Source organism: Dendrobates tinctorius, unplaced genomic scaffold (assembly GCF_039654945.1).
Source record: "Dendrobates tinctorius isolate UK_male_01 unplaced genomic scaffold, ASM3965494v1 ptg000070l, whole genome shotgun sequence".
Classification (NCBI taxonomy): Eukaryota; Metazoa; Chordata; class Amphibia; order Anura; family Dendrobatidae; genus Dendrobates; species Dendrobates tinctorius.
Genome location: NW_027361738.1, coordinates 543,680 through 559,557, shown reverse-complemented (window position 1 = coordinate 559,557; position 15,878 = coordinate 543,680). Strand labels below are relative to the sequence as shown.

Genomic DNA, 15,878 nt, shown 5'->3' with positions numbered 1-15,878 from the left:
TAATGTGAAACTAGCCTTACTGATATGAAATGAGCACGAAGCGGACACATATTGACACAATCGGCCAGTAAAATCTAACTTGGCTGATCTACTATCCCCCAAAATTCTACTTTTTCCAGCCCCCATATTCCATATACCAATAGTAAAGCCTGCTGAAAATAGAATCTGCCAACACCAATGTACTGTTTGGCGGTATTATTCATCTTTATTCAATGTGTTCATTTCAATACTGAGAGTTTTTCTTTTGAACTTCACAGGGTTTTTTAAATTTTTATTACATTTTATTGCTATATCTGCCTTCACAGAAACATAGAAAGCAACACACGATATTATACAGAATAGATTTATATACAATGCCGCACACGTCCTTAAGGCCATCGTAATCTCAGGCAATATTCCATCATAAATGACTCAACGTATAAAACAACTATCTACAAAACAGAAATATATTGCAATTAATATTATTATTAATCCATTAATCAGAGGCATAAGGTCCACAAAATATGATCTGTCACTATGGGATTTGACAGTTTGCTATTACTTTTAATAGTGATGTCTTCTGACTATACAATAAGTAGTGTGAGATCTCTCCTGGAAACCACTGAATACTGAATATCTCACAAAACTGCGGTCATTGCTGTCATATCATTTGACAAACAGAAAATATTTTATTTATTGAGTGCATAACTGGAAATAAGTATCGAGATCATGTTAGATTCACTACAGCAAATGTGACATCACTGATGACGACTTGTTAGCTAAAAATCAACTGTACAAATGGAGCTGAAATGTCAGACTATTTTTTACATCCAAGTAAATGTCCTTCCAATCGGCGGGCTGAGAAATAGCTCGCCATATGCTAATACCGTATGACCATATGTTAGCAATTCAGAATGAATGTGACTCGGCTGCTTCCATCTCCCATTATTACCCATAATAGTGACTGTCTACATATGCACAATGAACTCCCCACCAGGAACAAGGGACTAATCACTTTTCTTCTCTGGGTCAAACAGGGTCCCGGCAGTTTGCCCATCACCAATCAAAATTTTTTCCTTAAGAAATGTCCAAGGGTGCTTTTGCATTGTGTTCTTCATCACATTCAGTGGTCCAGTCGGTGCTTACATACGAATACCCCGCAAAACGGGATCCTGGTGTATGCGGTGACGGGGTCTTTGACCATAATTGTGCCGACGGAGTCAACATGTGCTCTGTGGTGCCTCTTTTCGGGTGTATACACCTACTGGAGGCAGATTCAGACGCAGTCTACTGTGTCTGAGGGTCCACCTCTAGTAGGCGTATATGCCTGAATCCTGTTTTCCGGGAGGGTATGGACTTAAGCCACGATGGGACCACCAAGCATGGGGAAAACACAAGGTGAAAGGGCCTTAAGATGGAGTACCTCCAATAGTAGTAGGCCTAAGGTTAAAAACTTCAGGTGCACTGAGAGGACAGAAGCCTGGCGCTCACCTTTATTGCAAGCAGTATAAGTCCAGGTTCCTGTTTCACACCACATACACTTTATCAAGAGTGGAAAACAGAATTAGTATTAGGATCTAACCAGATGGGTATAAAGTGGAGGCAGTGGAGGCATCCAAGGTGGTCAAGGCAAACCCAAAACAGGTTGAATTAGCATCCAAAGTTGCATTAGCCTACACAAGGAATCAGTCGGACTAGGATGCCATGGACCCACGAGTAACATTGACTGCGGAGACCCACTGTTCAGCTATATGCAAATATTACATTATCCTCATTCACAAATATATATAATAATAAACAGAGTAGTTTGTTAAATGAATGATGAAATGATGTCCTTGACTGTACACAGTGAATCAAGCGAATTGTGCCAAGTACTGGTCATATAGGAGGATGAAAGACTCACTTATGCACAGGGGGCCCACTGGGGGATTTACCAGTTCCCCTGTGTGCCAGTCCGAGCCTGCAAATCACCATCTCTACATGAATTTCCACACAGTCAAGTAAGTAAAGGGAAAGGTGGAAGAGATTGGTAGAAGGATGATTAGGCATCAGACTGTTCTATCACTGGGAATGGTGACATAAACCACCACCTGGAGTTAGCCTGGTCCTCTCTCCTCCATACACTAAGTAGTAAAGTAAGCAAACACTTTACCTGTCAAAAGGAAGAGCAGTTTTTGAAATTATTGTAATGATGTACAAAAAAAATTATATTGTTGTAGTACCGTAAATCCTTTTAATCTCAAAAAATGAAAACATTTTACAGGTATTCTAGGTGTGACAACATCTCTGGTAAGCCAGGAAAAGTATCAGTATTTACAAGCTTTCGAGACCAGAGGTCCCTTCATCAGGTTTACACATGAGATTTTTCTGTTTAGCCAATAAAGATATCAATTGTAGAATACTTTTGTCTTTTTTGGCCAAAAAAAGTATATACGGTATATTGTAAAATGCTAATCAGTCAGTGCATTCTCTGAAACTAAATCTAATAACTTCATCTTAATAAGTAATTAATAGTGTACGATTGGATAAAAAAAAATGTTTGAATGTAACCAAATAGACTTATTTAGTGCAAGTTGACCATTTAAAGCAATAGCATAAATGGTTGATCGGGGCGGCCACAAATAATTTAGGGCACCCGGTTAAAGGAACAGTACGCAATGCATATGTTACAAGGGAGAAGAAGGCTTGCAGTTTCCATACATTTGTAAACATATTGAGCTCTGTACCTGGCAGATGTGACTGAGAAGAATCAATATCTGTAGTGAAAAATACATGCAGAGCAATAGACACAATACAACTGGCAGCGAGGCCGTCCCTATGATTGCATTATAAAAGAATCTGGTGACGTATGCATTGGCTCACAGACCCCTGATGGAACCAGAGCGCTGGGAATCATACTTGAGGGTGTAAACCCCCAGATTAATTAATTTAATAGGCACGCCTGCATATAAATGTAAGAATACTGGGAACAGTCATATTTTTCCAGTATCAAAAGAGATATATGTAAGTACAACACTAAAAACATTGCAATGGCCTAGCCCATAGCAACCAGATTATTACAAAAGTCAATGTTCTAAGCAGGGGTGGAAATACTAAAATTTACATGAATATAAAAACATAGGTGCTGTTTGTTTTGTTTTTTTCAAAAACATCTCCACACCTGTCCACTGGTTGAATGTGGTATTGCAGTTCAGTCCCAATTATCTGAATGGAGCAGCCTCCAAGCATGGACAGATATGGCAGTCTCTGGAAGAAAGAAGCAATGTCTTTCTGATTCGGTGCAACCCATTGATTAATTGCTATGGGCAACAATCCAAATATATTCTTCCTCACATATTGCACCAAGGGAGACTGGTTTTATATGCAAACCAGATATCTCTCACAGACATATCTGCAGCAGCTCCCTAGGAAAAAAACAGAATCTGAGATTTATTAAGAGATCCAAAATACCCATTCATGGCCATTGTAACTAATAAGTCATGTCAGACTAACTTAATTTCCTTCTATGATGGTATCACTGATTGGGTGGATCAAGGAAATGCTGTAGATATAGTATATCTTGACTTCAGCAAAGCATTTGACAAAGTCTCTCATACAATCCTTATTGAAAAAATGACTAAGTATGGAATGGACAAGGCAACTGTTAGGTGGATTCATAACTGGCTTAGTGATCGGACCCAAAGAGTGGTCGTAAATGGCTGCACATCCAGTTGGAAGAATGTCTCAAGTGGGGTACCACAGGGCTCTGTCCTGGACCCTGTATTGTTCAACATCTTTATCAACGATTTAGATGAAGGAATTGAGGGTAAACTGATTAAATTTGCTGATGACACAAAGCTAGGAGGGATAGCTAATACTAGAGAAGAGAGAGAGGATTCAAAAAGATTTAAATAAACTGGAGAAGTGGGCAGCAACTAACAGAATGGTTTTTAACAGGGAGAAATGCAAAGTACTACATCTGGGCAATAAAAATGAAAAAAGCATATACAGAATGGGAGGAATAGGGCTAAGTGACAGCACATGTGAAAAAGACTTGGGTATACTAATAGATCACAGACTGAATATGAGTCAACAGTGTGATGCAGCAGCAAAAAAGGCAAATGCAATTCTAGGATGTATTAACAGAAGCATACAGTCTAGATCACGTGAAGTCATTATTTCCCTCTACTCCTCTTTGGTCAGACCTCATCTGGAATATTGTGTCCAGTTTTGGGCACCACATTTTAAAAAAAGACATCAACAAACTGGAGCAAGTTCAGAAAAGAGCGACCAGAATGGTGACCGGTCTGCAAACCCTGTCTTATGAGGAAAGGTTGCAGGATTTGGGAATGTTTAGTTTGCAAAAGAGAAGACTGAGAGGAGACTTAATAGCTGTCTACAAATATCTAAAGGGCTGTCACATTGTAGAAGGATCAACTTTATTCTCATTTGCACAAGGAAAGACTAGAAGCAATGGGATGAAACTGAATGGGAGGAGACACAGATTAGATATTAGAAAAAACTTTTTGACAGTTAGAGTGATCAATGAGTGGAACAGGCTGCCACGAGAAGTGGTGAGTTCTCCTTCAATGGAAGTCTTCAAACAGAGGCTGGACAGACATCTGACTGGGATGATTTAGCGAATCCTGCTTTGAGCAGGGGGTTGGACCAGATGGCCCAGGAGGTCCCTTCCAACTCTACGATTCTATGATTATAAGCTGATGGGCAAAACCTATTACAATAAATACCTGAGAAAGGAGCAGGCATCATAGAAGTGGCCACTATTGGACCTGAAAGAAGAACTGAAATGGCCCATTCACACTAGAATTTTCCATGGGCATTGTAAACTAGGAGAAAACTCCCACAGCATGTACTATTCTCAAAAAAGAAAAGGTACTTGGCTCAGGATTTGTTCTGCCCTTCTTCGAAGGGAAAGGCAAACATTACATACCCATAAGGCACACGTGTAGGTATTGTAAACTGCCACCATCTTTGGCATAAACTGTTACCTTTATGGTTTATGTTGCTCTTATATTTTATATATATAAGTGTTCAGTTTGTGGCCACATTCTTTCAAATGTTTCTAAGGACACATTGTAATGGCTAGGGCTTTTTTCTATGCTTCAGTTACAGATGTAGCAAATGTTATCTCGACTCACAACACGCCATCTTGATAACTTGTCACAGACAGTTCTCCCAGAGGATTAAGATAACGTTGCCCAAGCTATAGACCGATTTCAACTTTGGTGTCTACTTACTAATTTTTTTTTTTTGATGCATTATCAGAGTCAGGCCACGGTCATACGTTCAGTATTTGGTCAGCATTTTACCTCAGTATTTGTAAGCCAAAACCAGGAGTGGGACAATCAGAGGTAAAGTAAAGTAGAAACACGTCATCACTTCTGTATTTATCACCCACTCCTGGTTTTGACTTACAAATACTGAGGTAAAACACTGAGCAAATACTGACCGTGGTCACAATGTAACCTTTGCTAAATCTGTACATTAGTTTCCATCTACCATATCATTACTGGCACTCATGGCAAAGCATTTTGATATACAACATGATCTAAAGCTGACATCTTTTTCTCTCAACCCCCAATCACATGTGCGCTAGGTTCAGCCGATTGTACATTTCTTTTTGTTATAGTGGAATAAGCCGCTGTCCGACCACTCAGGCGGTGGCTTATCTTCCCTGAGAATATAAGGATAGGTAGTATATATTCAACATGCCCAATCCTTTTTTATGTTTGCATCCTATTCCAGGGGAGATGCGAAAGGCCCACAGGAAGAAAATATGGTAACCAAGAAATGTTGGGTTTGGTTGCCTTTGCTTTAAGCTGTATTGAAACTTTAAGGGCTATGTACTAATCTTCAAAACTATGCAAATAACAAAAGTGTAGAGAAGACCCTGTAGGACGGATAATGGTTGATGCCACCATACCACCCATCTCCCGTTGGGCACTTGCTGAATCTGCCCCAATTTTATCCCTAATATTCTAGTGACTGTGGAGAGGACTCTTTTACCTGCAGAAATTATAGTAGCCGCATTGGCTACCTTTATGTTATGTACACCATTGGTTACAAAAAGTATTCACACAGAGTACTCAAACTTTCTAATGATCATTTTTCAAAATGTTTTTAGTGAGAGTGGGAACAAACTGCTAGTGGTGAAAGGAAGCAGGTACAAAGTGTGGGTGGTGAAAGGGAGCAGGGACAAAGTGTGGGTGGTGAAAGGGAGCGGGTACAAAGTGTGGGTGGTGAAAGGGAGCGGGTACAAAGTGTGGGTGGTGAAAGGGAGCGGGTACAAAGTGTGGGTGGTGAAAGGGAGCGGGTGCAAAGTGTGAGTGGTGAAAGGGCGCGTGTACAAAGTGTGGGTGGTGAAAGGGAGCGGGTACAAAGTGTGGGTGGTGAAAGAGCGCGGGTACAAAGTGTGGGTGGTGAAAGGGAGTGGGTGCAAAGTGTGGGTGGTGAAAGGGAGCGGGTGCAAAGTGTGGGTGGTGAAAGGGAGCGGGTGCAAAGTGTGAGTGGTGAAAGGGAGCGGGTACAAAGTGTGGGTGGTGAAAGGGAGCGGGTGCAAAGTGTGAGTGGTGAAAGGGAGCGGGTACAAAGTGTGGGTGGTGAAAGGGAGCGGGTACAAAGTGTGGGTGGTGAAAGGGAGTGGGTGCAAAGTGTTGGTGGTGAAAGGGATCGGGTGCAAAGTGTGGGTGGTGAAAGGGAGCGGGTGCAAAGTGTGAGTGGTGAAAGGGAGCGGGTGCAAAGTGTGAGTGGTGAAAGGGCGCATGTACAAAGTGTGGGTGGTAAAAAGAAGCATGTACAAACTGCTGGTGGTGGAACGGAGCATACAGGCTACCGTCAAGTGGCTACCAAGGAATAACGATAACAGAATACCCATCCACACAGATATTCACATAGACAGGCCTGAGCTACGTCTCCTCCCTCAAGCCCAAAATCTGTAGCTCTTTTCAGCAGCAACATTTAAGAGTATATTATTGGTGTTACAGGAGTGAGCACTTCTGCATGTATGGCCAAATCCTACAATTGCAAGCACCATAATTCCAATTCATTCAACAAGTGACCTCAGAGCAGATACTTATTATATACAAAATATTCCCTTATGCAACATATATATTACGACTATGTCACTATGACATAAGTCTTGCCCAGAGAATAGATTAGTAACATGCAGAATTTTCCGTTAAAGATATGCAATCATAAGAAAATGACCTATTCATTAAATCACATTTTCATGTTTCAGGTTAGCATTTTTGAAATAAAAACTCAGGTTTGTTTTTTTCATTACAATCTTCATTAAAAAATAAAGTTTGACATCTTGCGGTTTTCACACTGGCCACTGAGGCCATCTTAGACTCACTCATACTTCCTGTTCTTTCAGGAAGAGTTTTAATTAAGCAAGGCTCTTTATCATCAGAGGCAGGATTACAATAACAGGTAACACCTTTGCACATAGCTGATCCACAATTCACAATAGATGTCACAGCTGACCCTGCATTCCTTCCATTCACAATGACCTTTGCACACACTCATTAGATGCTTTAATACAAAAGACAGGATCTGAATCTCTTCATTGTCATTATGTACATGTGTTGTTTCTATTCATTATGGTTATGTACATGTGTTGTTTCCTAAAATAGGAAGTTAAGAGTCTAAAAAAGCTGTCAGTGGCTGGTGCGAACACTACAAGGTTTCTAACTCTTATTTTTAATGCAGGTTGTGGTATGCAAAAAAACATTGCCAAATATAAAAAAAAAATACAATTAAGGTAAAATCCTGATTTAAACAATGGGTCATTTTCTGATAATAGCTTCAGTTTAATACTGAATGAAAACTATAGTACACCAGTAACATGGAAAGTTACTTCCAGTCTTCATTTTCTGGTATGGGGACAGAGGCCACCAGGCGCTTCTATGTAGAAACCATACTGTAACATTTACCAACTTAATCATAGAGGACTTGCAATCTGCATGATAAACTGCAGGTGTGATTCTAGCCTATTGTTATTAATGATAATACTGGTGGTCGCATGTTAACCTATACCAGGAAAAAAAAAAAAAAAAAACACCTTGTGAGTAACATACATATTATACATATATTTCAAACTTTAAAGAAAAATCACATGATTTTCAGAGGTGTAACCTATGCAAATACAACCCAAACTAACACCAGCATAAATACGGAACCTTTCATTAAATTTGACCCGGCCCTCTTGCTGGTACTGTAAACATATACCTATATACCTATTCGTATATTGTGGTTTTCATGTAGCTATATAGGCTTACTGCATCTAATCATAAATAGGGGTTAAATCCTGCTGATTGGCCCAATGGCAATTGATTCACAAACCATATGTGTTTGTCATTCAGTCATGGCTGTTCATTAGTCTGGGAACCTCTGCAGCAGATCATCTCTGTGTAGATTTCCTCCTTCTCTGAAACGGTCACAGCCAGGAAACTCAATAAGGTCTGCTTCTCCCAGAGCACACACTGCAGTTCGGGGTCGATGTGACTGAAAACCTGAGAAATCAGTGGAAACGCCAGTACCCACAGACCTGTAGGGACGACGTGTAGAGTACATCTGACGTACATGGACTGGAGCTCGTCTACGACACCATTTCTTGCGAGCTTTCCTGGAACCCCAAATCACCAACCCTAGCAAAAGCAGCAAAGCATTGAGGGCTAGTAGGCCCAAGGCTAACATTTGGTAATTAATTACAGGGTGCTCTTCTTCAGAAGGTGAGGTCACAAGCCCCACACAATGTTCCCTAGGAGCCACGGGACAGGCTCGACCATTAATGATACTCTCCACACACACCAAGTAAGGAGTATCTCCTGTGAGCTCCAGCAAAGTTAAAGATTCTGCATGGCCACGAGGATACACAAATCTCTGAAAGCGGCCACTCTGCCCAAAACGTTCATACAGCACCCTGAATAAGACATGCCCATGGGTATGAGAGATTGAGGTCTGCCAGCGTACACGTGCTGTGTTGCTTCCTACAGATTCCACCGAGAGATTAAGTAGATGCAGTTTGTTAAATTCACATGGATCAGAGAGGCCCAAGGGGGCAACTTGTTGTAATGTTTCCCTGTGGCCATCATGAACAGAACCCAATGATGTACGCAAAGAGTCAAGCTGGTTTTGATGCAAGGTCTCTGCTGCGGGCATAGCCTGTCTAAATTCAGGACCCAAAACACCATTGTGTGACATTTCAAAAGGTGACTCCAAGACACCAGTGACCTCAGAGTTCTCAGATTCAGAAGGAGACTTTGTGGTCTCATGTGGGTGTTTAGTCTGAGCTGTAGAGGTACTATGGGGCAACTTGTACGATGTTGGGATTTCAGCCCCAGCTTGCTTGAGATGCAACAGTGTTAATGGCTCAGTTGCAGTCTGCAATCTATCTGCATTTTGCTTTTCAGCATCTTCATTCTGTTTAATTCCATTAGGATTGCTGGATCCAATTGAAGTCTTTATTTTTCGTTTTTTATCAGTTTGTGGTCCCTTTTGACGTCCAGTGCCACCTAACCTTTTCTTATTCACAGGTCTCTTTGTGCTTGGCACCTTTTGCACTGACGCCGGGGTTAGAAGCAAAGTAGGTCCTCCTGATGCAAGTGTTGATTTAGGAGCTAATAAATGAAGCTGAGGAACAGTTTTCGTTGTCTGGTCTATAGGCTCAATATTAGCATCACTCATTCCCATGGTAGTAGCCAGTTCAGGAGATATGGTGCTGAGTGTGCAGCCTCCTACTGCCTGTAAATAGGCATCATCAAGGTAGTCCAAATATTTCCCTGCAACTTCCCGAGGCTCCCTGCACTGTACAAACACAGTTAACATGCGGCTGCGTGAATGCAGGGTCCCCAGAATCCAGTGCTTAAACCCCAAGAGATGGCAGTTACAGTTCCATTGATTTCCATCCAGCTGTAACCGATAAAGAGCTAAATTACCAGAAAAAGTATCCTTAGGAAGGAAGTTCAACATATTGTGCTGCAAATCTAGTACCCTTAGACGGTTTAGTCCATTAAAGGTTCCAGGTTGCAATTTTGACAGGGCATTGCAGCTCAGGTTCAGAATTTCCAAACTGTGCAGTGATGCCAGTAGGCCTTCGGGGAGCTTGGCCAGGGAGTTGCCATCCAGTTGTAGCTCTTGCAACATCACTAGCCCTTGAAAAGCCTTACTATGAAGCATAGAAATCCTGTTTGAGCTGAGAATGAGCTTGGAAAGCCTTTGTAGTCCATTGAAAACACCTGGTCCCAGTTGTTGTAGATTATTTCCAGCCATGGTTAGTGTGCTTAAAGAGCGCAACGGCAAAAATATAGGAAATCTCAAGGAATTCAAGGGGTTTCCTGACAGGCTCAACAAACGCAATTTGACAAGACCTACAAAGGCATTTTTACTGATATTGGTAATTTTGTTGTTTTCCAGGTGCAAGTAAAGCAGATTCGAGAGACCCAAGAAAGGAGATCCATGAAGCATCTGGATATTGTTACTGTCCAACCTCAACTTAATAAGTGACACCAAGTTAGCAAGACTGGATCGACTGATATTGAGAAGTTGGTTGCTATTCACGTTAAGGACCTTAAGATTCTTAAGTGGCAACAAAGCATTAGTAGTAAGAGCAGAAAGCCAGTTATTGCCCAGGTACAGTTCTTCCAGGTGAGTGAGTTGCTCAAATGCCTTCGGATGAATGAACTGTATCTGATTGTACTGCAGATCAAGTCTCTGTAGATTGCAATAATTTGAAAAGTCTATGGCACTTAGGTTGGTAATAAAGTTTCCTCCTAAGCTGTACGTTTTAGTTGCAGCTGGGCTTACAAAGTGGCTGGATTTCGGAACTGAAAATAGCCCCCTGTTGGAGCACAGTATATGTTGTGAATGTTGACAATCACATGGTTCTGGACACTTCTCCACACTCCAGCCAATAGTGGCAGTCACCAATATCAACAGCACCAAAAATATAGCCTTCTCCATCTCACCTGGGTCTTGGTATAGGTGAACCTTGTACTAAGCATCTCCTCCCAGTGTTCAGGCTTATAAATCCCCTTCCAAAACAAGAGACTTTTGGCTGAAGGATTGTACAGGAGCTCCGGTTTCTTAACTTGTTAACTCTTACATTACTGCTTGCTTCAAGTTCAAATGTAGCAAATCAAAAATGAATGTGGATGCACATAAAGTCATTTGGAGCATCAACACTCACTGTGCAATGCAGAATTCCTCTTCTGAGCTTCAGAGATCCGAGGGCTGATGTCCACCCTCATATGGAGCGACCAGATGTGGCTGTACAGTGGAGAAGATCTGCAGCTCATTAGCAGTCACTCATGGATCCATGGAAACCTGAAGTTTACAGTTGGTCGAGAAGTCATCCCAAGTTTGCACAGCTTGCTCTTAAAGTTTAGTGAAGGATCCAGGTGTCCATGCCATAACTTAACCTCTTCTTCAGGCTGACTTGTAGACATCCAAGATGCAACAACTCTTGTGCAGCGTAGAAGTTTTGTGCTTTGCAGGAGGAGGAAATACTGGCCACTGGCCACTGGCTCCCTGGAGATTGTTAGCAAGGAAAGAGGATCCTAGTGAGGCAGCTCAGAGCTGCTGGTGGGAGGAGGAAACATCCAGCACATGTGAGATAGAAAGAGAGAGCACTCACTGACTAATAGGGGAACAAAGGGGGAGCCTGAGCCACAGCCAAATCATCTGCTCAGTCTGAACAGTTTTCTCCCCCCAACAATCCTTGTAGCTATTGTACTGCTACATATTGATTTCATTAAAATATTTCCATATGGTGAATACTACCTTAAAGAAAGGAACCAGAAAACTTCGGTCCTTCATCCAATATTTATCAGCTTAGAGGGGTAGATTATTAGCTTGCTGCAGAATTGCAACTGACATGTATTACTATGTGCTGTAGTGATACAGAGTGTATATTATATATATTTATTAGGAATCTGTCAGATATATGTTCTATTATACTACTATGTTTTTATTTGTCTAGCGGGCATAGCAACATTAACCCCTTAGTGACAGAGCCATTTTACAGCTAAATGACCGGGCCAATTTTTACAATTCTGACCGCTGTCACTTTATGAGGTTACAACTCTGGAACGCTTTAACGGATCCCGCTGATTCTGAGATTGATTTTTCATGACATATTGTACTTCATGTTAGTGGTAAAATTTCTTCTATATGTCTTGTGTTTATTTATGGAAAAAATGGAAATATGGCGAAAATTTTGCAATTTTAAAACTTTAAATTTTTATGCCCTTAAATCAGAGAGATGTGTCACATAAATTTCTTAATAAATAACATTTCCCACATGTCTACTTTACATCAGCACAATTTTGGAAACAAAATTTTTTTTTGTTAGGAAGTTAGAAGGGTTGAAAGTTGAAAAACGATTTCTCATTTTTACAGCAAAATTTACAAAACCATTTTTTTTTTTTTTTTTTTTTAGGGACCACATCATATTTAAAATCTTTTTGAGGGGTGTACATGACAGAAAATACCCAAAAGTTACACCATTCTAAAAACTAGACCCCTCAAGTTGCTCAAAACCACATTCAAGAAGTTTGTTAACCCTTTATGTGCGTCACAGGAACTAGAGCAATGTGGAAGGAAAAAATTAACATTTAATTTTTTTTGCAAAAAATTTACTTCAGGACCAAATTTTTTTATTTTCACAAGTGGTAAAAGAGAAAATAAACCACAAAATTTGTTGTGCAATTTCGCCTGAATACGCCAATACCACATATGTGGGGATAAACCACTTTTTTCAGCGCACGGCAGAGATCGCAAGGGAAGGAGCGCCGTTTGACTTTTTCAAGGCAGAATTGGCTGCAATTGAAATCGGATGTCATGTTGTGTTCGGAGAGCCCCTAATGTTCCTAAACAGTGGAAACCCCCAACATGTGACTCCATTTTGGAAACTAGTCCCCTTAAGGAACTTATCTATATGTGTGGTGAGCACTTTGAACCTTCAAGTGCTTCACTGAAGTTTATAACGTAGAGCCGTGAAAATAAAAAATCATTTTTTTTTCCACAAAAATGATATTTTCACCCCCAAATTTTTATTTTTACAAGGGTAACAGGAGAAATCATACCCCCACAGTTGTGCGATTTGTTCTGAGTACGCCGATACCCAATATGTGGGGGTAAACCACTGTTTGGGCGCACGGCAGAGCTCAGAAGGGAAGGAGTACCGTTTGACTTTTTCAATGCAGAATTGGCTGGAATTGAGATTGGACGCCATGTCGCTTTTGGAGAGCCGCTGATGTGCCTAAACAGTGAAAAAAAACACAAGTGACACCATTTTGGAAACTAGACCACTGAAGGAACTTACACTTTGAACCCCCAAGTGCTTCACAGAAGTTTATAGACGCAGAGCCGTGAAAATTAAAAAAAATTTTTTTCTCAAAAATGATTTTTAAGCCCGCTACTTTTTATTTGATCAAGGGTAACAGGAGAAATTGGAACACAAATGTTGTTGTGCAATTTGTCCTGAGTACGCTAATACCCCATATGTGGGGGTGAATCACTGTTTGGGCGCATGGGAGAGCTCGGAAGGGAAGGAGCGCCATTTTGGAATGCAGACTTTGATGGAATGGTCTGCGGGCGTCATGTTGCGTTGAGTCACTGATGTACCTAAACAGTGGAAACCATCCACAACAAAACCCATTTTGGAAACTAGACCCCCAAGGAGCTTATCTAGATGTGTGGTGAGCACTTTGAACCCCCAAGTGCTTCACAGAAATTTATAACGCAGAGCAGTGAAAATAAAAAGTATTTTTTCTTTCCACAAAAGTGATTTTTAGCCCCCAATTTTAAGCCCCCCAAAGTTGGTAAACAGTGGAAACCCCTCAATTCTTGCTCCAACCCTAACCCCAACACACCCCTAACCCTAATCTCAACCCTAATCCCTAATCCTAATTTGCCCTAACCCTAATTCTGACCCTAGCCCTAACCCTAACCCTAGCCCTAATGGAAAAATGAAAAAAAAAAATTTTCTTTATTTCATTGTTTGCCTAACTAAGGGGGTGATAAACAGGGGGGGGGGGGAGGGGATTTACTATTTTTTTTATTTTGATCACTATGATAGTTTATCATAGTGATCAAAATAAATGAATGGAATCTGCCAGCTGGAGCAGATTCCCGGCGGGCGCACTGCCATGCGCCCGCCATTTTCTCCGGATCCAAGACGGCGGCGCCCACCAGAGGACGCCGGCGGGACACAGGACCACCAGGAGGGGACCCTAGACCACAGAGAGGTACCGGGGGGGGGGGGATCGGGGACCCTCTGCGATCACATCAGAGGAAAGAGAAATTAACTGCAAAATTGTGGCTTTTTTTTCCGGTCGCCATTATAGTGGTAATAACGGCGATCGCAAAAGCGGGGTCGGCAAAAACCGACCCGATTCAAGTTCTCTGGTGTCTCGGCTACCCCCTGCAGCCGAGACCCCAGAGAAAATCCGACACTGGGGGGCGCTATTTACTTACCCCACAGCGCCGTGAATTCACGGCACTGTGGTTTAAGTAACCTTAATTACCGTTAAAAGACGTATCGGCGGTCGTTAAGGGGTTAAAAAGACCCTTTGGTCCAGGGTCACCATCCTGGTGTCTTATTATTTATTATTATAGCGCCATTTATTCGATGGCGTTTTACATGTGAAAAGGGTTATACATAATAAAAACAAGCATAATAATCATGAACAATACAAGACACCAACTGGTACAAGAGGAGAGAGGACCCTGCCCGCGAGGGCTCAAATTCTACAAGGCCTGGGTGAGGATACAGTAGGCGAGTGTAGAGCTGGTCGTACAGCGGTTTGTGGAAATGAGAGTTACTGCAGGTTGTAGGCTTGTCGGAAGAGGTAGGTCTTTATTTTAAGGTTTCCATGGTAGGTGAGAGTGATATATTGGGGTAGAGAGTTAGGGTACCGTTACACCTAGCGATGCACCAGCGATCCCGACCAGCGATATGACGCGGTCAGGATCGCTGGTGTATCGCTAGGTGGTCGCTAGTGAGCTGCCACACCGGCAGATCTCACCAGCGACATAGCAGTGGTCTGGGATCGCTACTTACCTGTCAGACACGGCAATCCTGCGTCCTCCCGCCCGGCTCCACGCGTCGCTCGTCGGCGCCACAGGAAGCCCAGCAGGAAGTGGCCGACGAGGAATGGTCCAGGAGCTTCTCACGCGATCAGCGATAACCAGCGGGGGAGTCGGTCGGAAGTAAGTATCACATGCAGCGATATCGCTAGCAATATCGCTGCAATGTCACAAAATCGGTGACTTTACAGTGATATTGCTAGCGATATCGCAGTGTGTAACGGGGGCTTTACAGAGTACGAGGGATGCACGAGAGAAATCTTGTATGCGATTGTGGGAAGAGGAGATAAGAGGGGAGCATAGAAGTTGTATACAGGTACATACCAAGAGACTAGGTCACAGATGTATGGAGGAGGCAGGTCGTGGATAGAGATGAGCGAATATTTCAATGTACAGTTCGGCTCACAATAGCCGAATTTGCAATATTCCCCGATTTAATTGTCGATTAAATCGCTGAATATAGCAGAGCATACACAGCACAAAAGCTGGGGTTTACCACGCTGTGTGACAGCATGGGAAACACCGGTGTAGCGATTCTGATTGACGGTGAAATCATCCCCGCCCGTCAGAAAGTCGTGGTTCCCACGCTGTCAGAAGACAGCGTGAGTGCTCAGCTGTGATTGGAGGTATAAAGTTTACCTCCGATCACTGGTGTCAGCTGATGGGGCTACAGTTCCCATCATCCTACACCTGCTGCCGCTAATAACAGTGAGAGTAGGAGCAGCAGATGGGAGGATTCATCAGCCGCTCCTGCGCTGTAAATAAATAATTTTAAAAAATAACCTGCATGGGTTCACATGTATTTTTGA

At 42.1% G+C, this 15,878-nt stretch overlaps 1 protein-coding gene across 1 annotated transcript; it reads right to left on the bottom strand.

The window, feature by feature from the left end:
• Positions 1 to 4,380: 4,380 nt before the first annotated feature.
• On the bottom strand, positions 4,381 to 11,481 carry TRIL (TLR4 interactor with leucine rich repeats). Its single transcript, XM_073581348.1, has one exon. The coding sequence runs from the start codon at positions 10,939 to 10,941 to the stop codon at positions 8,356 to 8,358; it is 2,586 nt and encodes an 861-aa protein (XP_073437449.1). The 5' UTR covers positions 10,942 to 11,481; the 3' UTR covers positions 4,381 to 8,355.
• Between the last annotated feature and the right edge of the window lie 4,397 nt (positions 11,482 to 15,878).